This window comes from Balearica regulorum, chromosome 3 (assembly GCF_011004875.1).
Source record: "Balearica regulorum gibbericeps isolate bBalReg1 chromosome 3, bBalReg1.pri, whole genome shotgun sequence".
Taxonomy (NCBI): Eukaryota; Metazoa; Chordata; class Aves; order Gruiformes; family Gruidae; genus Balearica; species Balearica regulorum.
The window spans coordinates 113,208,126-113,233,242 of record NC_046186.1 but is presented as its reverse complement, the minus strand read 5'-3'; the positions used below and the strand labels follow the sequence as shown (position 1 = coordinate 113,233,242).

General features: G+C 48.0%; 1 protein-coding gene across 1 annotated transcript in view; it reads right to left on the bottom strand.

Moving 5' to 3' along the window:
* The window catches only part of LOC104639305 (phosphofurin acidic cluster sorting protein 2), a 72,717-nt gene that overhangs the window by 19,619 nt on the left and 27,981 nt on the right, over positions 1-25,117 (bottom strand). The window contains exon 2 of the mRNA XM_075749535.1: positions 1,820-1,907. Coding sequence (XP_075605650.1) covers positions 1,820-1,907 — 88 coding nt within the window. The remainder of the gene's footprint in view (positions 1-1,819; positions 1,908-25,117) is intronic.

The following is a 25,117-nucleotide window of genomic DNA, read 5'->3' as shown; positions in this document are numbered from 1 at the left end:
GAGTGTTGAGCCACAGGGTCATGTGGGCAGAAACATTCTCCTTCAGTTTTCTTCAGCTTTGCAGGGAGCCTACATCAGCATGCAGCCACAGGTATGTGGCCACACAGAGAGGAGGTGACCATGTTTAGACTAAGACCCTGAATGCAGACTCCATTCCCTGGCAGGGAAAGGAGCCCTGCAGTGAAGAGCCCCTGTGGCCTCAAACAGTCACCGCTGAGGCCTGTTAGTTTCTCTTGCCAACAGGGTGCAAGTTGGGCCTGTGGTGGGGACGGGGGTGATCTGTTTGAAAAAGCTGGAGTCCCACCGTGCAGCCTCTTCCATGGTCTGACATTTGCAGTGCATGAGAGAGGGGGCAGCTGAGGACATACGTGCTCAGCACATGACAGCCCCAGCATAAGGGGGGCTGCACGGGAGCCCAAGGCTCCCCAGTCCAGAGAAGCACAGATAGCTTGGGCAGACAATGCAGGAGATAAAAGGAGGGACCAGCCTAGCCCTCCTAGCTAGGCGGGACCCACAGCCCCCAGTTGTCTCCCAGCCCCCCAAGTCCTGTGCTGCTGGCATCTGGGGCCCAGCTTTGACTGCTCCTGCATTTCCAGGGGCCAGGCAGCTCTCTCCTGCCCAGGTTGTTCCCTTGCTAAAGCCTGCAACAAAGGGGCACAAGTATCAGGGGTATCAGGGCTGAAAGCCCAGTGCTTTCAGCTCTCCTGAATGGCACCATACACACAGTGATGAAAGGCCAGCAAAGTGGGACACTGACCAATAAACAGTGTGTGGACCCCAGCATCCTCCTGCTGTCTTCATCCCAGGCCCCAAGTTTCACACATTTTGCTTTCAATTCTTTCTGTGTGAGTGAATCGGGTCTGCCATGAAGGCAAACCCCGGCTCCCAGAGCTCCACTAATACTGCAGCTTCCAGCGCTAATCCAGGATTTAGATCCCAGTGTATGCTGCACAAAGAGCTCTGTGGGAGCACAAAGCTGCTGAGCTCCCACCCCACAGTGCTTTCAATGGGATCAGCAGCTTTTCTGCCAGCTGACAAGAACGAAGGAAGGACACCAGCATCCCAGCTGAGTTAGGGGAGCTGTGGTGAGGACAGCATACTCAAGAGGCATCTTGCTTCCATGCTGTCCTTTGGCAGGCAGAAAGGATGTGCCTGCACCCACAGGGACCCATCTCTTCACCACCAGCTGCAGAGAGGGAAGGGGGGAGAATTGCACATACCAGCATGGGGGCAAATTCCCTCTCCCCTTGGTGACAAAGATCCTCTCCCCCCCCCCGGTTCAGAGTAGAGGCCCCAGGCCTAGGGGGGGTGCACAGAAAAAGGGAGAGCACAGCAGAGGCAGCAGTGAGATCACACAGGGTGCAAATGTCAGCAGAAGTCATGCACAGAGCTGCTGATCCCTTGCACCATTCCCTTCCCACCCTTCACTCCCCAGGGAGGGGATCCAGATGGAGGGCACTGCCAGAAACCACCCAGCGCTGAGCCCATCTGAACGGTGAGACAGGGGACACCAAATTCCGAACAGGAGCTTGAGAGGAGGGCCTTGGCTGAGGCAGGCAGGGAAGTAAGATGCACTCTGTCTCAGTGCAGAGGCCTAACCAAATTCATCCCTGATACAAACCAGCACCAGGCAGCTTGCTGCTGTCCCTGGGGCATCATTCCTACCTGCCTGGGAGCCAAAATCTCCACAACCAAGTGGTGCTAACCAAGACAGAAGCAAGGGGTTGGCACAAGGCAAAGGGACACACAGACCAGCACTTCACAGAGGGCACAAGGATGGGCGTGCTGCCATCAGGCAGCAGCAAGGAGAGGAGCCTACCTGAATCTTCACAGCAATAAGCACAGAGCTCAGCTCTTTGTCCAGCTCTTTCAGCACCGTGAGTTTCTTCAGGCGCAGACTGCAGAGCCTGTAAGACAGAGAGAATGGGACACATTCAGGCACCACCATCCCTGGGGCCCTGCCACATGGTACCCGGTGCTCGGAGGGCAGCCTGGATGCTTGGCCCAGCCGCAGGCACAAGCTTGGCTGAGGAACACTGGCATTCATGCGCCACTGAGACGGCCCATTGGGGAAAAAAGGAAAGAAGGAAAATTAACAGAGCTAAAGCAGGCTTAAGGGATTAGCATGCAACAGGAAGTCCAACAGCAGGCCATGTGGTAAAGAGATCCCTTCCCAAGTAGGGCTGTTGCCAGCTCTGCTTAAATCTACCTTGGCCACAGTGCTGTTTATTTATAAACCAAAGCACTTAAATCCACTCTTATCCTGGTCTTAGTTAAGGCAAATGTTCCCATGCAGACATTACAGCTCAGGTCTTCTCTTGCACAGTACCACACAGAGCTGACTTGGGAAGCTGGGAGGCAGCAGCCCCACAGGAATCCTTGTACAGCAGAGCCAGCCTGACAACCTCAAATCGTGGAGACTCAGTATGGTAAGTGGCACTTCCAGGAAAAACCCATAAAGGAGCCTGAGGCTGAGTGAGAAGAACTACTTTTGCTGCTCAAAGGATTAGTCAGCGTCTGTGAGACAGCCAGCCACCCCAACCTCCTGCCTAAGAAGCCTGCAGCAGGACTCCCATGGAGACTACTTGTGAGGAAGTATGTGTCAGGGAGCGCAGGCTGGACACGTTTTTACAAGAAGCAACACCAGCACTCTCATGCTTCGCAAGCTAGCCTCTGTGCTCCACACTCAATGTCTGCATTGCTGCAGCCAGTGGTACCCACGGCTTTTGTGGATACCAGTGTGCTGTACCTGAGATTTAGGCCACTCTTCCTGGAGAACAGATGGACCACTATCGAACGCCTTTCTGTCTGACACACTGTGCTCTCTCAGGTCCAAAGCTGTTCCGCCTTGCTTTTTTGTTGTTGTTGTTTTTAGAAGGAAAAATCCCCTTCTCTTGCTAGGCTAATGCACATTAACAGTGTAGAACAGCCCAGAGATGGAATGATATTGGAAAGGGAAGGACAGACAGCCAGTACTGTTGGACAGGTTTATGGCTTAGCAAGCACTCACCTCCTACCATGTCCCTGCTCTCCCTGCTAGAATGATTTTAGCTTGTGTAGAAGGTTTGCTGGACTGTGACTGCAACCCTGCTGCTCTGTCCTTTGCGTTTGGATAGCAGGGCATGGTGGAGACCAGAAGTCAGGAAGCTCTGCCCGCCTCTTTGCCAGATGGCCTGGATTCCTTCAGCCAAAGCCCAGGTCTACAGCCCCCTAAGCCCTCATACACACCCCAGCACTGCAATTAGTGATCCTATCTTTGTCCACCCTTTCCCTCTGAGCATCTGCTTGTAGGAAGGGAGAAATCTTATCATCTAGAGCAGGCTTCTTGCTCCCCAGAAATACTTAGGCAAGTTTAAGAGTGAGACGTGGGGAGCGTGGCCAAAGACAAGGAGTTCACCTCTAGGGCAGGGAGGGCAGGACTGAGTGCTAGCCAGAAAGATGGGGTACAGCAACTACACCAGATGTATTAAGGAAAAGCTTGCAAAGAGGCTAAGCTTAGCTAACATCACTAACTAGTGCTAACTTTGACTGTCCCTAGTCCCTAGACAAGCCACAGAGAAGAATGAGGCTTGTATGTGTAAGCCAAGGACAGAACATCTACTCAAATTTTCCATACAGCACTGATCTAGTTGTGATAGTTACCTGCATGGAAAAGTTATCCCCAAAAGATTAAAACTTCCATAAGGATATCCAGTCTTAATTTGAGGATATTTAAAGATTATAATTCTACCTGGCAGTTGTTCTCCCTGTAGAAACATGCTTCTTATCCAAACTAATCCACTCATTAGCTCTTCATGCTCCTCACTGAGGCACTCAGGAGTCAGTACCTGGTATTTTTGCTTGGGGAAGAGTATGTGCATACTGATCAGCTCTGCCCACTTGGGCAGCTCTTTTATCCCTGATAAGGCACTTTAAAGCTTCTTTATTCTCTTTCTACCCCTGTCCAGTTTTTAAGATCTCTCTTACATGGTGGGAGACCCTGTATTCTGCCCCGGTACTTCCTATACCACATGCAGGAAGGTGGTTACCCCCTTCCATCCTCTGCTCACTCAAAGATCTCACTAGCTCAGGTATAGCTTGTATCCTGCAACTCCAATCCCTTCTCAAAAAAAACGATTTCTAAAATACCACTACCCCTCCTACAGGGATTAGCACGCATATTCTGGAGTCTAAATCTGTAGCACAAGAGCACACAATTTTTAAAAGGGAGCACCATAGCAGCTTGGCTGTCCCTGATGACCCTCTTTTGACCTGTTACTTAACCAATCCCTGCATCACCCAGATTTGTGTCATCACTAGGTGTTTAGTGCCAGTACTGGACAGCAGTGGGTCTCGCACTAATCCCTGCAGATCTCTGTAGGACAGGATTGATCCACAGTGATCAGAATGGTATGCCTCTCTCAAACACTTCAACCAAATTCCATGGCAACTACTTCATGGTCTTGCCCAGAACTGACCACTCAAGTCACTGAACTTTTTGGTAAATAAGTTATAAATCTGGATCTACTTGCTCATATAATTAAACAGAATAAGTAGCAACTGCTCTTGAGCTGTTGAACTACTGCAAGGACTTCCTCTATATCGAGTTGTGGTGAACAATGACTGTGTAACACTGATAGCAGCAAGGAAAATGACCTCCAACAGGACAGTCTGACAGACTTCTGGAACTCCAGTACTCCTATACTCCACCACTGGTTGTTTACTGGTGAGAGGTACCCACCATTTCCTTGTATTATCTTCAACAATGCTGCCTTCTTTCCATCACTAACTGGCATGGTCAGTCAGCCAAAAATCGTCTTTCCTGACCACGGCTTTTTAAACATGCAACAAAATAAAGCAGCTCCTACTTTTCACTCACTCTGTTCTACCTCCTTATTCAACTTGGTACCAAGCAGGAGCATGCACTCCACCGTTGCTGTTGGCTGAGGAGGTAACAAACAGGAGTATGTGTACACATACACACATTCACACACCCATCACTGCCACCACCCCCAGCTAAGATGATGGTAATGAAAAGGAGCACACACATACACACAAACATACGTATCCTGACAGCACCACCCCCAGCTAAGGAGCATGCGCATGTGTGCACTGACACACATGCACACAGACACTCTCACTCACCTTAGCTAAGCAAGCACTGACTTTCAAAGTTGGGATTCTGAACTGCAAGCAATTACATGAAAGTAAGACGGGGAGAGGGGGAAGAGAGAGAAAGGAACAAACCCAGGAACTCACTGAGTCAACTGTCTGACAGCATTAAAAACTCAATGGTGAAATTTTCTAGAGTATGTTCTCAGACACTGAAGTCATACTTTGAAAATACCCCAGAACTAAAGTTGCCGAGGGAAGGGAACCTCAATCCATCCCAATCCTACCAGTTTGATGCCAATGCCAGCAGTAGAAGCCCAGAGCCTGGACAAGGATCACAGGTCAGCAGGACAGCACCTGAAGTGCAGCACAAAGGAATTCCAGCCAGTAAGCCAGCTTCGTCAGCAGCCCAACTTAAATGCCTCTACACAAATGCATGTAGCATGGGGAATAAACAAGAGGAGTTGGAGACATGCGCGCGCCTGCAAGGCTATGATCTCACTGGCGTCATGGAGATGTGGTGGGATGGCTCCTATGACTAGAGTCTTGGAATGGAAGGATACAGGCTCTTTAGGAAGGACAGGCAGGGGAGATGAGGAGGGGGTGTCACCCTCTATGTCAATGACCAGCTAGAGTGCATGGAGCTCCACCTGGGGATGGATGAGGAGCTGACCAAGACCTTATGGGTCAGGATTAAAGGGAGAGCAGGGACAGGAGACACTATAGCAGGGGTCTGCTACAGGCCACCCGACCAGGGAGACTGAATGGATGAGGCCCTCTATAGTCAGATCGGTGCAGCCTCACATTCACAAGCCCTGGTCTTCATGGGGGACCTAAAACAACCCGATATCTGTTGGAGAGACAAGACAGTAAGGCATAAGCAATCCAGGAGGTTCCTGGAATGTGTTGATGATAACTTCCTTCTACAAGTGACAGAAGAACCAACAAGGAGAGGTGCCACGCTGGACCTTGTTCTCAACAAGGAGGGGCTGGTGGGGAATGTGAAGCTCAAGGGCAGCCTTGGCTTCAGTGACCATGAAATGGTGGAGTTCAAGATCCTTAGGGCAGCAGAGAGGGCACACTGCAAGCTCCCTACCCTGGACTTCAGGAGAGCAGACTTTGGCCTTTTCAGGGATCTGCTTGGTAGAGTACCATGGGACAAAGCCCTGGAGGGAAGAGGGGCCCAAGAAAGCTAGCTAGTATTCAAGGATCACCTCCTCCAAGCTCAGGAGCAATGCATCCCAACAAAGAGGAAACTGGGCAAAACCACCAAGAGACCTGCATGGATGAACAGGGAGCTCCTGGACAAACTCAAAGGCAAAAAGAAAGCCTACAGAGAGTGGAAGCAAAGACAGGTAGCCTGGGAGAAATACAGAGAAATTGTCCAAGCAGCCAGGGATCAGGTTAGGAAAGCTAAAGCCCTGATAGAATTAAATCTGGCCAGGGACATCAAGGGCAACAAGAAAAGTTTCTACAGGTACATCAGTGATAAAAGGAAGACGAGGGAACATGTGGACCCTCTCTGGAAGGAAACGGGAGGCCTGGTTACCTGCGATATGGATAAGGCTGAGGTACTCAATGACTTCTTTGCCTCAGTCTTCACTGGCAAGGGCTCTAGCCACACTGCCCAGGTCACAGAAGGCAAAGGCAGGGACTGGGAGAATGAAGAACCACCCACTGTAGGAGAAGATCAGGTTTGAGACCATCTAAGGAACCTGAAGGTGCACAAGTCCATGGGACCTGATGAGATGCATCTGCAGGTCCTGAAGGAACTGGTGGATGAAGTTGCTAAGCCACTCTTCATCATATTTGAGAAGTTGTGGTAGTCTGGTGAAGTTCCCACTGACTGGAAAAGTGGAAACATAACCCCCATTTTTAAAAAGGGGAAAAAGGAAGACCCAGGGAACTACAGGCTGGTCAGTCTCACCTCCGCGTTCAGCAAGATCATGGAGTGGATCCTCCTGGAAACTATGCTAAAGCACATGGAATATAAGGAGGTGGTCAGTGACAGCCAACATGGTTTCACTAAGGGCAAATCGTGCCTGACAAATTTGGTGCCTTCTATGACATGGTTACAGCATTGGTGGACAAGGGAAGAGTGACAGACATCATCTACCTGGATTTCTGCAAAACATTTGACACTGTCCAGCGTGACATCCTTGTCTCTAAATTGGAGACACACGGATTCGACGGCTGAACCACTCAGTGGATAAGGAATTGGCTGGATGGTCACACTCAAAGACACGTGGTCAACAGCTCAATGTCTAATTGAAGACCAGTGACGAGTGGCGTTCCTCAGGGGTTGGTATTGGAATTGGTGCTGTTTAACGTCTTTGTTGATAACATGGACAGTGGGATTGAGTGCACCCTCAGCAAGTTTGCTGATCCAGAGGGACCTTGACAGGCTTCAGAGGTGGGCCTATGCAAACTTCATGAAGTTCAACAAGGCCAAGTGCAAGGTCTTGCACATGGGTCGGGGCAATCCCAAGCACAACTACAGGATGGGCGGAGAATGGATTGAGAGCAGCCTTTAGGAGAAGGACCTGGGGGTGTTGGTGGACAAGAAGCTCAACATGAACCACCAATGTGCACTTGCAACCTAGAAGGCCAACTGTATCTTGGGCTGCATCAAAACCAGTGTGACCAGCAGGTCAAGGGAGGTGATTCTTCCTGTGTACTCCACTCTCATGAGACTCCACCTGGAGTACTGCTTCCAGTTCTGGGGTCCCCAGTACAAGAAAGACATGGAGCTGTTGGAGCGAGTCCAGAGAAGGGCCACAAAGCTGATCAGAGGGCTGGAGCACCTCTCCTGTGAAGACAGGCTGAGAGAGTTGGGGTTGTTCAGCCTTTTTTTTTTTTTTCTGCTCCAGGTTGCAGTTTCCCAGCTGTTTCCTTCTTCTCTAGTTAAATGACGAATTTGGAGGTTTTGCTCTGAAGTCTGATGAAGCACTGTCACCAACCTGGCCTCCGAGTTCATCTTGAAGAAGCAAAGCTCCTGTAACAGATGTATTTTCTGAAATTCAGTGCCAGCAAAAAAGCACTGGCTCTAGCTGTTGCTTGCAAATTCATACAACCTCCTGTCCCAACAGGTGACTGCTGCTCACAAGATGACATGCACAGTGGCTAGTTTTACTGTTGCATTTCAAGACCAATGTTTCAGTGAATGCCACACATCTCTAAAGCCCCTGATGCCAGGGGAATACAAACAAGAGGTACAGCTCCTAAGGCCGGTAGAGAGGGAAGTAAAACAGGATGAAAATACATCTGTGCACAGTACAGGAGGAGCAGGTTTGAGCCTGTGCTTTGCCCATAAGCCAGAGAGCAACTAGTAAGGAGAGGAAACAATTTTGACCTACCTACAGTCTCAGCAAAAAGATTTGGGGGTCCACCATACACAGTGAGGGGAGCAGCAGCTTTAGAAGCACCCTGTAAAACGGGAGCTGCACAACTATCCAAAACTTATCCACAACCTGGCAAAGATGCCTGGCAGTGAAGCAGCCTGAGCTCTGTGTAAACAAGGAACCTCAGACTTCTCTTTTTGCACAGGACACAGGCATTGAGGAGGCACAGGTGCCAAGGAGCACTTCTACAAGGATCATACATGGAAGGTGAAGGCTAGAAAGGAAAGTGAGGCAGCAATGAGGGCTCTTTGAATGATACACCTGGCCACTAATGAGATATAAAACCTTAATAGCATACTTCACACTCCTTTTGAGCAGACATGGTACATTTTTTCTGTTAGCATCCTGGGCTGTTCAGTGTTTTGCTTACTGACCACTGGTCAGTGGCAGCTCATTCTCTGGGCAGGATTATTCTTCTGAACATTTGCACTGATTTCTTGAAGTGGCAGCAGCCAGGCCTCCTGGGTTTTGCCTGTAGCTCCCATGCCACCTACAAATGTTAGAGTACATCCACCTTTCCCAGCACTGACCCTCCATACATTCTTGTCAACACTACCATCCTTATTAGATGCACGGTCGTGGGCTAAGCTTTCAATACCAGCAGTTTCGCAGCTCCTCAGTATTCTTCCTGACTTTGACAACTCAAGTTTGCCTTTCAAGGTGATATCCACCTCTGAGACTGGGCTTCTGGACAAATACCAGATTTTCAGTGGGGCTCACGAGGCACGGGACACTCATGCATCCCCTGCTCAATTGCTGTGCAGCACCTGTTTCCTGCAAAGCATCCCACTAGAGGGCAGAAGGCGGCCAGCCAGGACCAGACACCCCGGGCCATGGGGATGCCCTGCAGCTCGCCATGCACACTGCCGAGTCTCAGAGCAGTTTGTAAAAGCAGCTTTACCCGCTCTGACCAGGGGGGTGTCCAGCCCTACAGCTCACCTCTGAAAGTGGCCAAAGCAGGAAAGAGCACACAAACGGGGTGTGAGCAGTGAGGTACTGCCCGGAATGCGCTCTCAACCACAGCTCTCTGAAGGTAAGATACTCCCTCAGCCATAAGCGATATGTATGCATGAGACACCACTGATGCACACAGAGGGGAGGAGAGACCTACTCCACTTCCAGAAACCAAGTCCCTGTTGCCAGAAAACAGGAGCAATGAACTGGGACAGCAGCAAGATCTTCATCAGGCTCTGCAGCTCAGGCATCAGGATGGGTAGGTGGGCCAACTACATGCTTTAAGATGAACTTGGATGAAGGCTGACGTCAGCCTGCTTTGAGAGCCTCCCCAAGGGAAAGTGTGACAAAGCACGCAAGCCTCACTAGCACACTCTTGCCTCTCTGCCCTCCAGCAAATGCAACTGCTGCAGCCTGGGAAGGGCAAATCAAGCTGCAGTGAAGTGGTGTAACACAATAGGACGCAAAGGCCAAAGGCAAGGCCATGACAGCCCCCTCCTGGGATCCTCAAGGAAAGAGCTATGGCCAGGACCACCACACGACTGCTGTGTATCAGGTCTCCCAGCTGAGCTATGCAAGGTGGTGTGCAGCACAACAGCCCTGGTGCTAACCAGCAACCTCTTGCCATGAGAGAGGCATTTTGGCTCCCCAGCATCCTGGCTGACAGCAGCTTGCTACCAGTAGCACGTCTGCCCTGCTGCTGGATACAGAGCAAACTTCTTTTACTGCAAATTGCAGTAGGTTTGATTCATCCCAATTGCCAGGTGATTGTCTCAAAGGAAATCCCAGTGCATGAGAGACAGGAGGACAAAACTCCCCAGGTTGCTATGTCCCTTCCTTTCCTGTAAAGCATTTAATAGCTTATGGCTCTGCCTGCCTTAGGAAATCCAGCCTGTTTCCCCATGTGACTATTCTTGGTCCCCTCCATCATCCCAACTCCTTCCAAGTGCCTCTAGACAGATCAAACCCAGGGCCAAAGCTCAGACCTTCTGGAGGACCAGCTGACACTCTTCTTCCTTTTGCCTCTGAGGGTTGAATCAGCAAAGGAACATAAAGCCCATGCTGAGAAGGAGTTCCTTCTCCTCACAGCAGCAAGTTGGCCACACTACACAGGAGGAGGACAGAGGACAACGGTATGCTGGGAACAGCAAAAAATGCCAGTGGTGGCAGCGTATATATTACCAAGAGCAAAATGGCATCCTCAGTCAGGACTAATGGGAGGCAAAGGGAAGAAAACAGTGTCCTGCAAACAGATACGTCCACCTTTCCTTGCCTTCATGGCTGGCTGCCTGCAGCTGCCCAGAGTCCTCCTCACAGCCTTGTGTCCTGCCTAGCACATGCCCTCTGGGATGGCCATTCAAGACAGACTGCAGCCTCTTTTCAAAGAGGCCAGTTCAGGACCTGCCAGTGCAGCACATTAAATGGAACCTCAGCACCACTGTATTGAATTGGAGCACCTTTTTTTCCTATCCTCACTGGAGAGAAAGCCCGCTCCAAAAGCCCCTACTGTTCTCATCTGACTGGGCAGTCCATTCTTAATTGCATAAAACATCACCATCTCACCGCGTATAAACATTTATCAGGAATGCCCTAGTCCAATCAGCCCTTGGAAGAGTGCCTAACTCTTCAATCTCCGGGCAGATTATCTCAGCTCTGGTTTGGTCAGTGACTTGCCCTTGAGCTTGCTGCACCCAGCTGCTCTATTAAACACACTCAGAAGCAGTTTTCCCACTGCAGGGACCACGCATGGGTCTGCCTAGGAGCTCTGACTGCCACCCAGAGGCCTTTTGGGAGCAGCGTGCGCTCCCATCACAAGCTCTTAGCACTCCTCTGCGTTCATATATATATTTCATAGTATCACAATACCACTGAGACAGCACAGTCACAACAGATGCACAGGAAAGAGCAGGTCACACCCCAAAGAGATACAACAGTTAGGACAAAGCACAGCAGATGTACCAGGCTGGGTCAAATGTACCTACGAGATAAGGAGGCTCAGGAAAGGGATAAGAACATCAACAGACTGTGTCCATGTCTCAGCCAGCATCAGTAGCTACTAGTGATCACCAGCAATAGCTATCCAAGTTGCTTGCTACCTATGTGAAAGCAGTCAGGTGTGAGGGAGGATTGAGCACAGCCAGGCAATGGATTAACTGATCTCTGGAAGACATAGGATTCACTCAGTGTTACAGAAAACATCTGTTGGATTTATCTAGGAGAATATAAAAATCTTTCTAAATATCTGACATGATGTGCAAAATCGTTTTCTTCCCCAGGGCTTTCAAAACTAGTATCTGATAGCTGTAGCCAAACTGTAGCCAAAACTGTTCTTGGACCTGCCACTATGTTTCCCTCACAGGGTTTTAACAGGTTATGCTTTTGAAACATCCTTGTTAAAAGAGATCAGCCAAGATGCATGAGTGAGGGTACACCAGCCCTAAACACAGGGAGTCACATGAAAAGAGGCAGATAGACCAGCAGCAGTGCTGTACTCAGGGTGCACAGTACTTCCCTCCCCCCCCCCCAACCCCCCCCCCCCCCCCAAAAAAAAAAGGCTACATCTACTCTACTACAGGCTTTCAGCTGCTTTCATACTGCCAAAATGTTAACATGCAGACAGCGCACATGGAAGAATATCTGAACCACTCATAACACTGTGTTTCTAATGAAAGAATGGCTGTTCAGGACAAGAGTTAACATAAAGATCCCTCTGCTTGTTTGCTGCCCATGACATAATGAGGAAGGGTGGGCTGTTCCAAGCAGCAGGGCAATGAAGCAGAGGCATGAGGATGCATAGCTTCTTCAGTGCCATTGCAGAGGTCGTGGCATCCCAAATCAGAACAGAGCAGGCCTGATTGCAATGGAAAAAAAGCGCGCTCACACAAATGCTTGGCCAAGGGCATACACCAAATCAGGCTGCACTCCCTGTTCTCCAGCAGGGTCCCCACTAAGCACAGGCAGCAGTGACACTCTCAACCCAGCAAAGCCGCCTGGGATTCCCACTGGTCAGGCCTCCAGCCAACTTCTCCAGATCACGTGTGCTTTCCTTCTTGAGGCTGCTGAGCTGTCCTCTGCGGTTTGGACGTGCCTTGTCACATGGGCAAGTGTACGCCAGCATCTCTCCATGCCAATTGCTTCTAAACAAGACAGATGCTGCTTTCTCAGACCAATGCAAATGCCATAGTGGAGGCAAGTCGAAGATAAGCCTATATGATGAAATGCTCCTTTCCTATTCCCAGGCAGATTTCTCTAAGTGCAACTGTCCTTTGCATGCTCCACAGCAACAGACAGCTCCAGTTTTGGACTCAGCAATACATGCAGCCTTGAAAAGAAGTGGACCGCTCTAGTGTACTAGGTGTTTGAATTGAGGACTTGTATCTATTACACAAATGCTTGCTGTTACAATCATTTCCAGTATGGCTCAGTGTGGGACACTGTACACAGCAGACAGACAGCTAAAGTCAATATATAACTTGAATGCCACCTTGTGACCTGAGGACTGCTTCCTCCTGAGACATGCCACCTCCTGACCCATCCCTACTGTGGACTGAGAGCTCCCACATGCTTTGCAAGCCTGGAGAGCAAATCATGCACAAGATATGCATCCTTCCTACCCTGATTGCAGGGGTCATCCCTGCCAGTGTGGCTAGTCCCACTGTGGGAGGAAAGAGCAGCTGCTACTGTGGCACCAGGCCTACCCAGCACCACAAACTCCCATGCAGGATGAGCGCTGCCTGTGTGTGCAGCCAGCACAGAACCTGGGCAACAGGAACCACCACAGCCTGTCAGCACTGGCGGGGCTATTCCTGCCCCTCCCTCCTAGCAAGTCTCCTCTCTCCAGACAGAATTCAATATAGAGTATGAATTAGCAGGGACTGAACCTACCAATACAGAGAGTTAAGGCAGGTACCACTGCTCATTGAGGCAAGCTACGTCCTTCTCCACATCCAGCCTTCCTTTGTGCTATTAAACCCCTTCTTTCTGAGCCAAGCCACTCCAGGGAAGAGCTGCTCCATCTCTGATGGCACTGGCACAGCGCTGGACCCAGCACAGCTACCAGCCAGGCTGCTACTGTTTTATCACAGCTTTATGCCTGCCTGTAAAGCTTCACTAAATGCCTCCCTCACACAGGACAGTTCTGCTCCACAAGTCTCCAGCCTGTCCAAGTAGGCAATATAACCACATTAAGGCAAAACGTAAGGAACAGGTGCCAATGACAAGGCAGAGAATGCCCAGCTCTCCGCTCTGATGGGGATGCAGCTTTGAAATTTGAACTGACACATTTTGCTGCTTGTGAGGCTTCCCTGCACCCTTGTTATACCCAGTGAGGTGGTTTTTAAACTTCTCTCCTACTCTTCCATAAATACTAAATGAAGTTGCCCAACAGATTCAAAAGCTAAGAGAAAAGACTAAAATACTCTTGGGAACTGCATGTTTCCAACAAAAGTATTTTCCTGCTGACATTTAGTCTGATTCAAGTCAGATACAAACCTGGCACCTCATAATGTCATTTTACAGTCTAGTCATGCTGCTCTGTGCTAGAAAAAGTCAACAACAGAAAAATGCCCTACCAAAGCATCGTGGCCTAGTATTATCATCCCCAGGATCTGCATAGGCTGGAACACTGCTATTTTAACAAAGCCGCTGTGCTGTCTTCCCAGACGTATTCAGTCTCTGTTCACAGTTTTCCCCGCTAGTTTTGCTTTAAATCTTTTCCTTTTAAACAGTTTGTAATTTGGCACCCAAAAGCACTGCTTTTCACCCACCACTCCAGGCTCTCTGTGGACTACTTCCTGGGCAGAAGCAAAAGGGATTGTCCTGGTTTTGGCTGAGGTGGACTTAATTTTCTTTCAACTAGCTGGTATAGTGCTGTGTTTTGGATTTAGTACAAGAATAATGTTGATAACACACTGATGGTTTTACTTGTTGCTAGGTAGTTGCAGTGTCTACACTATGTCAAGGACTTTTCAGCTTCTCAAACCCTGCCAAGTGCACAAGAAACTGGGAGAGCACAGCCAGGACAGCTGACCTTAGGCTGGCCAAACAGATATTCCCTGCCATATAGCGTCATGCTCCGTATATAACTGGGGAAGCTACCTGGGAGGCGGGATCACTGCTCAGAAACAGACTGGTCACCAGGTTTTGGGGATTTTTTTCTTTCCACACATGGTGAACAATTGCATCACTTTAAAAAAAATAAATAAAATTAATAATAATAATAGTAATAATAATTATTCTCTTCCTTTGTTATCCTATTAAACTGTCTTTATCTCAACCCATGAGGGTTCCATTCTCCTCCCCATCCCCTTAGGGGCAGGAGGGGTGAGTGAGCAGCTCTGTGGTGCTTAGTTAGTGGCTGGGGTCAAACCACAACAGGGATCCAGGCTGACTAAAAGTGAGCTTAAATTTTCTGCATGGACTTTCCCAATGGGTTTTTAACCTCTCTGATATGCAGGTCTCTTAACCCACTGATCTAGACCAGTGAGGCCTCTGCTGACCACACGACACAAGGACCCTTGTCTGAAAAGTGGGGGACCTATGAAAGGACAGTTGTTAAAATCGTGAGAGAACAATCACTCCGTGCATTCAGTGTCAAAAGCAAGGTCAGAGGGTGGAATGGAAACTCTGAGATCTGCCTAGAAAGACTCTGTTGGCCGCTCCAACCTATCACTGTCACAGACATACCAGAGCTATCTCACACACCACATGGCAAGGAGCTGCCGTTTACCTGGTGCTACAGAGCAGCTTTCCTTTTAGCACAGATGCCTGCACACTCTAGTGCGCACTGCTTCTCCTCATCAGCCAGCTTCAGAAATAGCCCCTTCTGGCAGAGATGTCGATCTTGTCACACCACTGCAATCCAAAGCTGCTGGGCTCTTTCTACCCAACCACGCGTGCTTTTCTGAGGCAGAGATGCCACACAACCCATGCAGCAGGAGTGGAAGGGAGAAGGCTGTATATGTTGCTATGGCTCACGCTAGATCCCTAGCTGAGGGGTACCTTGGTATTTACCAGAAAAACCCAGCAACAGAATAGCACCTTGTGCTCAGGTCCACCCCTGTAACATCAGGCTGTGTGGGAGCAGACATCGAGAAGCATGGACTGGCTGCCCTGCAAAAGTAGAGGAGCTGTGTCCAGGGAGCAGCCTGAGCTCCAGCGGGCCAGAGCAAAGGCAGTTTCTCCTTGAGGACCTCTCCAGGCAACGCACGGAGGCAGCTGCTGCCTGCAGTCACTCATGCTCACTGGCACCACAAGATTTCCCAGCAGGCTGCCAGGCTGCCCGGCAGGGCAGGCGCAGTCCCTGCTCTCAAAGGTGCTGCAGCTTGGGCTCAGCAGTGTCAGTTACTCACAGGCTGTCAGGGCCCTGGGGGCTCCAGCAAGCAGCACACAGACTGAGCAGATGACACTCCATGCACCTGGAGCTGCTCACTTCCAGCCACTGTCCCAGCGGAACAGGACATTCTTTCCAGGGATCACTGTGCCCATCCAGCATCTCAGCAAGCTGCAAGCAGAGCCAGGAACTATTGTGACAGACATTTTGTCTAGCAAAGGGTCTGTGAATAACTTAGCGTGCCTCCTCACCACATCCTGTATCACAGCCACACCGGGCACATGCAGCCATCCAAAGACACCCTGGCTAAGACAATTTGAATTCATAACATATAAGAAAAATTCAACACCCCACCAACCACTTATTCTCTTTAAAGCACATTTTAAAGAGCACATTTTTGTACTTTAAAGAGAATTTTTGTGCCTCTTGGAGAACTTGGGAATTGGAGGGCAGGTGGTTTATTGTACAATCCTTCCCATAAACCCGTGGGAATCTGTGGCTGAAGTGAAGGATTTCCTGCACGATAGGTGTACACAAAGCCACCTGGTGCAACAGAGGCACTCCTTTATGCCCTTTATCTGGGCATGTGTTGGCCAAGTCAAACCTGTATGTTCACATGCAGTGTCCTACTTTTCTAAGAGCTCTGAATTTTATACACGAGGCCCTTAATTGTTTCTCAAATGAGTCGTCCCCAGCTCTTCTACACAGTCTGTTAGAAAAACATATGCCAGTGCACATACCTTGGGACCGGCCCACAGGCAGCTCTGCATCAGCCAACAGAAGCAGAAGAGACAAAAATGTGGCTTTTTTTGGTTCACTGATCAAACTATAAAAGAAGCCTATAAAAGAAATAAAAGCTAGTTCAAGCCCAAAGTAATACTGTAAAGTTTTGAAAACAGCCATGAGGGGACACCTCTGAATCTGATTCTATCTAACAGAGGACATGGTTAAGAAGGGCAGGCAATAACACTGCAAATGACTGTGACATTCTAGCCAGTTACAATTTTTTAAGAAAAGGACAAAAGTCAACAGATAATAACATCAGGGGAGCAAACTTAACCAAAGGCCTAGGATCTGGACAGACCAATAGGGTATCACTCAAAGCAAAAACCTAGTTCAGAAATACCTGGCAGTTCCTTAATAGAAAAGCTATGAAAGCATCAGACAACCCACCCTAATGCCTGAGCAGCGGAACAGAAGCCTGGCTAGATTGCACCATCTTCAGTTCCCAGGGCCAAGAAGCAAGCATCTAAAAGATGAAACCAAGTCAACTTGCCAAGGGCATGAACAGCAATATGCAGAAACAAGAACAAAACACAAGCCCAGAGAAGCCAAGGCCCCCAAAGCATACCTGTTAGTAGCATGTTGTATTTACTGGTGCTTAGTTTGCAGCTATAAATAAGCTGCCAGTTCAAAGGAAAGGTGAATCCCTTCCTCGGGATAATCACATACAGAGAAGAGGCAGGAGAAGCTGTTCCCTCAGGGAGGCTGAAGAGCGCTGCTACCCAGGTACAAAAGCAGAAAGTCTTTTGTTAGCACAATTCCTTGGGTGCAATTGCCCTACTCTTACTTTGTGTAAGATATAAAAGATCAATCAGAGATTCTACATCAGAGCATCACCATTGCTCCTTATTGTAAGTGGCAGGTGGGAGGATGGGCCAGCCTGACACAGGAGAAGCAGTTCCACTCTTCCATCCATCACTGCAGATATACCATGCTTTCTCCCAACACCTGCACCAGAGCAGCAGCCCAGCATCTCCAGGATTCCCATATTCAGCCCAGTGTGTCCTACAGCAGATAAAAAAGCTAGGCACCATCAGCTCCCCACCAACAAGCACTCACAGTTAACATGGCATGCCCCAGAGCTACATCACGATACAGGGAAGTACCACCCAATTTTCGGTGAACCTCTCACCCACTGCAACCCTGGCAATGCTGTCTGGAAGATCAATTTTGGGCTGGCTCCAGTATCAAGTATAATTGACACATTATGGGAACAGGAGTACAGTTTGGTCCTGTCCACAGAAGCAAATACCACCCTGAGGTCCTCTGATGTCACCTACACTTAAAGATGCTTGTTTAAAGGGAATAACCAATTGTCGTGAGCAATTCCACACAGAACAACATGGGTCTTTACAAACCCGAAGTGCAGCCAACCCTGCTTTGTACAAGGGGGAAAGACAGCCCAGGAACTGAACTAGGAATAGGGAGAATTAAAACAGGTTTGTACACTGAAAGAAGGAAGAAGGTCTGAAGGTCTCCCTTTCAAGGCATCAGCCATTGATGGAGGAGGTTTTTGCTTTAGAAAGGCTAAAGAGCATCACTACTCAACCAGAGAGGAAAACACTGAAGTGCTGTTGAGTGGAAAGGCAGAGGAGCTTACTAGGTTCCACAGTAGTACCAATTACTACACTGCTTGCCAGAACTTCTCTTGTCAACACCAACGTGAGGGTGCACAGTGCAATGGCTTCTACCTGATTAAGGGTATATGCCAAGCCTGCACTAGTTTAGGTTTTTTAACAGGCACTAAAATTGCATTGGCAAATTTAAATACAGTTTTACAGGAATCAGCATGTAATTAGAGAAGCATGTACAGGTCAGTTAAAATTGGACCCCACTGAAGTTATTCATGCCCTCATCAAGAATATATACAACCCTGCCATCCTTCACATTACAACAGCCAAAGCATGTGTAGCACAGGGCCAAGGCATGTCTTAGCTGTGGGACAAAATTTACCTGATTAGAAGCAACTAACTCTTCAGCACTGTCACAAGGCACAAACTGATCTGACCATACTCTAGTCAAAAATGAATACTCTGCATGTATTCATCCAGCCTTGTTCAGCACAGTGGTTTTGTGAGCTTTTTCCGAAATTTGTGTTGTTTCACCTGCACACAACTGGACCTAATTACTTCACATATTCCAAGTGATCCAGCTCACATTCAGTGTCAAAGGGGCTTCTAGGCACCATCCATCCATGGTCTGTGTCATCAGAGATGAATCATGACAGCAAAGACAGGATGGGGAACGTAAGCAAACAGAAATGAAACACTTTGGTTCATTGGCAAGTTGCAGAGTTGAGAAACCCAACTGGAAGCTTGAAAAAGCTGAAAGCTGATTTTCCTCTTTGAACCTCCAAGTAAAAGGGAAGAGTGTATATGATAAGATCTGCTAGCTCCAGTCTCTTGGAGGGCATTGAACAAAATCTATTTGTTTCTGACTACTCAGGAATAATAATCCTCCATCCAATTAACTGGGCTTTCTATACAAAACATGTTCAGATGAATGTTCTTATAATCCAGTACATCCAAAGTAATTTTAGTGAGCCAATTTTAAGGGACTGACTTTGGAGATTTTAACTGAACTTTCATTTCCATACAAAAGCCTATTAATTATTTGTGAATTCTCAATCTAGTAAACATGAAGTGAGTCACTCTCTCAGTTTTAAAAAAGGAAGCTAGTAACAAATACACTGAATAACCCGGTAATTTTTATAGGGCTCCAGGAGGAAAGACTGCAGGGAGTTCACATGTGATTGGGTACACTTTACCTTGGTGGCCATCCTGAGCCTATGCTGCTGTCAACAGCTATGCTATAGGTAAGTGGTAAAGGACTTTCCAGAGATGGATTTCTGACTTCAGTCTGCTTCTGAGAGAAGCTACATAAAGCTTTTTCTATATAGCTGAGATGCTCCAGAATGTAAGAAACCAGAAGCAAGGGTGGAGCAGAGCCCCAGGGAGTCTGCTAGCAGTAGCAGCAGCATTACTATTAGCATTTGTTGCTCCAGCTCTGACCCATTTTGAGGAAAGGAACTTTCTTATGTTTCTTACGTTTTCTTATGCCTTGCATATTTTTCTTCTCACCACCAAAAGGGACAAGGGATCCAACTATCGTTCAAGCCTCTGAGGACTCCTATTAGCAGCGTACAGATCTTGAACTCTGTCAAAGAGGCCTGAGCTCCATTGCATTTGCACTGGCAAAAGTCACAGGTGAATGCATGTTGCCAAAAATAATTAACATGAAGATGCATTGATCTTGTTGAGTCTAAACAAGATTTTCTTCATTGGCCCTATTTTTTTAGCATAAGTCCTAGTGAGTTTTCTGACGCAAACCTCTCTCCCTGGGACATGCCTTTATGGAATGAACTGGTGAGGCACTTCCATCTTGAAATTTATGCCCCCAGCTGAGTCTGGCATTTTAAGACACATTTAGTGCTTTTGATCTAGATTTGGACTTCAGTCCCAAAGCACTGGCAGAGCAAGAGACTGAAGTTGTCTTCTTGGCACATATTATTCCCATATTCAAAGACTAGTTACTGGGCTAAGAATTGGCAGCATGAGAAACTCTTGCTCATGCCACACAAAATCAATTCTATACACTGAGAATAGTATAAAGCCATCAATGTACATGAAAACCTGACCTGCCTCACTAACATAAAGCAAACTGTCTTTTGCCATTTTGGAAGCAGACCAGCACCTACTGGAAGCAGCAACATTTAATAAATTTCTTTCATATTTGAGGCAGCTAGAAAACTCAGCACCTGCTTGGCTACCAGCTATGCGCATTTGCAAAGAGGAAGAAACAAGTTAGACCCACCTAAATGCTGATTGCCCTCAGCAATACAAGGACATGTCCACCTAATACAATAGAAGAGGCTGCTGTTGTTCACAAGGTTTGTCCTCTGTCCAGCCTTATGGACATACTCTTATTAAGTACAGTCATTCTTAAAAATAAAGCATTTTTGTTCTACTGTGCTGTGGTCAAACAGGAGCCCTGGGTACAGTACAAGCTTATAGCAGGACACACTGTTGCCCTCCAAGACTTGTCAGTCCATACCCTGCAAGTCCAGAAGGCTGTTAAAAAGCCCATCTCCAAGGTAGCAAAGCCTCAGACACACAAGAGATACCATGCCACACTTCCCCATGTCTTCTGCAGGCTGCAAGTCACTCTGCCAGCCAGTGGCACAGGATAAGACCCTCTTTGTCCATGTCCACACTTCACTTCCTGCTATAGCAAGCTCAAGCAAGTACATCCTGCAAGTAGCAATGCACAAATACAGCCTATGCAAATGCAAGCGTGCCCATGGTCAAGTTCCAGTCTTTGCCTGCCTGTACCAGACTGTGAGCAATGTATGTCCAAAGACCCTTTGCCAGGCACTGCTCTGTCTCCAGCACGTGACACACAGGCGTGAAAACAAGATGGATGTGGGAAGGAAGGACAACTTGCTGCAAACCGCTCCCACTGCAGGCTGCTCTGGAATGTGCAGTTGCTGAGGGAAGGCAGATCAGGGTGCAGTGGTAAAAGTTCCTCCCACCAGAGCACTCATCCAACAGAAGTCCTGCAGCAGCAATTGCACATCTTTGAAGATCTCTCAGGTAAGAGGAAAGAGACCCATTTGGAGCAGTGCTCAGCTCCCGTTGAGCCTGATCTGAACCAGACCCGGCACTTCTTTGGCTGACCAAATTTCCCTTCCACTGCTGCAGTGGAAGACAAGCAACAGCAATCCTTCTACACACACACCACCCCTCCAGCTCTGTCTCCAGATAAAAAGCAGCTAGCCAAAACACAGCTGTCTATGCATCTCTTCATTTTTGCTACTATAACGGATCACTAGAGCTTGGACGATTCACCCCATCCTCTCATCGCACTGCACAACTTGGCAGAGCTGCTGGTCATTCAGTCACACCTCCTCAACACCCCCCAGCACTTCTCCTTGTTTCGGATGAGAAGGCAGGGTACAGAAAGGGAAAGTGAGATGCCCAAGATCACAGAGAAGTTGGACCCAAAGGTCCCACTTTGGACTTGCACCTCAGGTCACCAGATGCCACTTTAGCAGGAGCTGATATTTTTATAGAAGCCTTTATGATTTACATTCATGCCACAAATCTCTTCAATAAAAACAGGTGGAGGTGGATTGTGTCGGGCTCTTATCGCCTTCATCAAATCCCCTTTTCTCCCTCCAGACATTCCTGACAGGCAGATTTCCCTGACCTACTTTTCCAAAAGAAGTGAAGTTTCAGCTACTTCCCCTGAATTCCAATGAGCAAGCAGCTCCTCAAGAGCAGGGAACTGAGCAGCCAGCACTTCCCATGAGGAACAGCCACACCATGAGAGAACCAGAAGCTCCTGAGCCCTACCGCCAATGCAAGCCCACCTGAACATCTATGTATACTGCAGCGCAGACAGGGGCTAGCAACACTTGATGCAAGCTGGGCTCTGTATGTGAACAGATACCTATGTTTCCCCATGCAAAGTTTAAATACATACTGTTTGTGCACAACTCCATACACAGAGGTCAGCGAAGGAGAGGTCTAGCAGCACTCGCCCTCCCTTCTCCATCAGCCCTCTAGCAGATGTTATGATGCTGTTGTCCCTCTCCAAATGCTCAGCGCCTCTCTATGAATTGGCTGGATCCTTGCACAGGCAAAACGCAGGTGAGAGGACTGCCAAGAGGCAATAGCAACCACCTTGGAGGGGAGGTCACCAAGGTAAACTGTCGGTTCACCATTCCACCCTTTCAGTTTTCAGGTTCTCATTTCTGAGAGCAGAGATAAACATTTGCAGTGTAAGAGGGTCATTATACAGCCCTAGCAGCCAAAGTAGCTGTGAGAGTGGAGTCTGAAATGTGACCCATTTCAGCACGTGGATTTGCACGCCTCCAGAGCTCCTGTGCAACAAACACAGTGCCAGCTCAGCCCTGGGTGCCTGAGCAGGCACTCCGCATTTCATGGATTAGAGCTGAATTGCAGAGTGCTGATGAGTGAGCTCCGTTTTCCCAGTGTCTGGAACAATACATGCTTTCTGTTCCCAGTTATTTCCTCCTTACTTTCCACTGCACTATGAACTACCACCGCCAGCTTCTTAAGATGGGAGAGTAGAAGGTCTAACTAGCAGAGCTTATATGTAAACATGCCTGAACAGCCAACGCTGGGGACATGAGCATAGGTATAGAATCAAATGCTTGCTACTACACTACTGCATATGACATGAATACATATTAAAAAAAAATAAAAAATAGAGCTCATCAAAACTTGCAGCTGGTTCAGATCATTGCCACAGTAAGCTCAATCACTTGTCTCCAGCTGCCAGAGCCCCTCACACAATGGTTTCTGTCAGAGTCTGATCAGAATGTACTCCTCAAACCATGCTTGATGATTTCCCCAGGATTCAGCATCAATGTTCCTCTTTCTAAGGAAAGGAAAGAAGTCTAATAACATCCGGTACTTCACAAAAAGAAACTGGATGAAGGAATATGCCTACTTTAATTACCCGTGTGGATCTCTGTAAAGTTTCACGGGCTCCAAACCAATATTTTGCCAAGAAGAAATGCGTCAGATTCTTAACAGTCTCAAGTCAAAAAGAAAAAAATAAGATTGAGCCTGAACAGCTCAACTCGCATTCCTGAAATGCAAACCGAAGCTACATCCAAGACCTTAGCACAATGTCACAAACCCTCCCTAAAAATTTAGGCAACTAAAGCTCTGCAGCGAGTAAGTATGTGTGAGTGTTTGTGTGAAAGATGGTTATTCAGCAGGCACTCCCTGGGCTGGAGTTCTTCAGTGCCATAGCAATCTTCTACAGGAAGGAATATTTCTATTTAGGATTATACTGAACACGTACCTGAGTGCAGATCCCTCCAGATCTCCACTGGTGAGCTTTCGCCATGACAACTGACTATGTATTCCTGCTACTTATTTAAACAATTATGTATCTGTGTAAGGACTTTCCCCTTTGTTCCACAGCAGCCTTGCTTTTTAAGAAGCTCCTCTGAGAAACCTTGCTGAAGGTCTTTTGGAAATCCAAGTAGTTTATCAACTAGATCTAACAGTTCTTATGCCTCAACAATTCCAAAACATCTGAGATGCAAGTCTTTTTACAAAAGGGCCCCTACACCAACATCGTATCTATCTATGTGCTCCACTACCTCTGTTCTTTAGCTTCTACGAATGTACTTGATGCTTACTAGTCTACAGTTTCCCAAATCTCCCTTAAAACCCTCAGAAAAGTGTGGCTTCCCATCAGCCACTTCCAGTCTCCTGGGAAAGACACTAGCTGAAGCAAGAGGCTATATATTGCAGTCAGTAGTCCAGCTATTACAGACTGGTATCTGTCCAGACTGCTCCTGTGAATCTAGTCCTGGGCTACTTGTTCAGGCTTTCTCCATATTTTTCCCATAAGTTTTTCTGCCACCACTTCAAGCTGTAAAAAGCTTTTCCAATGCACCCACTACAGAGAAAGGTTCCAGCCAAGGAAGGATTTTTTTTTCCATTTAGTCAAAGACTCCGCAGTCTTAAATTGCATTAAAATAAAGGTCATTGATTCAAATTGTCAAGGCTAAGAAAACAGCAGAACTACAGCAAGGCTACATGTGTACCTTTAATCCAGCCTTATTTAATGTTCTTGTTTCAAACTTCCCTAACAGTGGTTATATACATCCATTCTTCTTCTATTGAAACACCCCAACCCCTTTTGCAAGAGGGACTTCATATTCTAAATCAAGAAATACAAAGCTATTTAAATAAAAGAATCCTTCATTCTCGGAGCAGAGTTCCTTAGTAAATGACTGGCTTCAATTGTATGACACTGCCCATGCAGTGTCCAACACTTTTGTGTGAGGCTGAGCTGTTAGTACCACCTTGTCCACCAGAACAAAGATAGCAAAGCCACCATGCTTTGCAACCAAGGGATGAGAAGGGATGACAAACCAATCTTGATTTGTCACAGTGATTCTCAAAATTATTCATCCTCAGATGGAAAATCCTCCCCTGAAAACAACTTCAGTTGATGCACTAGCCCCACATCAGAAGGGACAGGCAAAGAAACAGTCATTGATGCTAAATTTACTGAAGTTACTTTGTCTCAAGCCTCCCATTTCTCTAACCTTAAAGAGAGAGAGAAAGAGCAAACAGAGTTTGGCAGCCTCTGAAAAGTGTCAGACACACTACTGAACCTATACAGCTCCCAGAAATGTGGGAGGAAGTAACACTAACACAGAGACTCTTCAGCAGAGAGCTTCCCCAGAACACGCACAGCTACACCAGACATCCTCTTCTTCCTTCCTCCAAGAAGGCCTCCAGAGTTCCCACAGGGACATTCAGCTGCTGATGTGCAAAGGCCACAGCACGCCACCCTTGTGGGACAGCTGGATGAAGGGCCACAGCAGGAGAGAGCCATAGTGCTGATGCTGCAGCACTCAGTGCCCTCTGTCACGTACATGCTGCCATGGCGGCCTCCACTGTTGTCACTTACAGGCACCACATTAAAATCCCAGCAGTTGGAGATGGGGTGGGGGGAACACAGGGGGCTGCTCCCGGCAAACAGATTGACAGAGCAGAGCCCT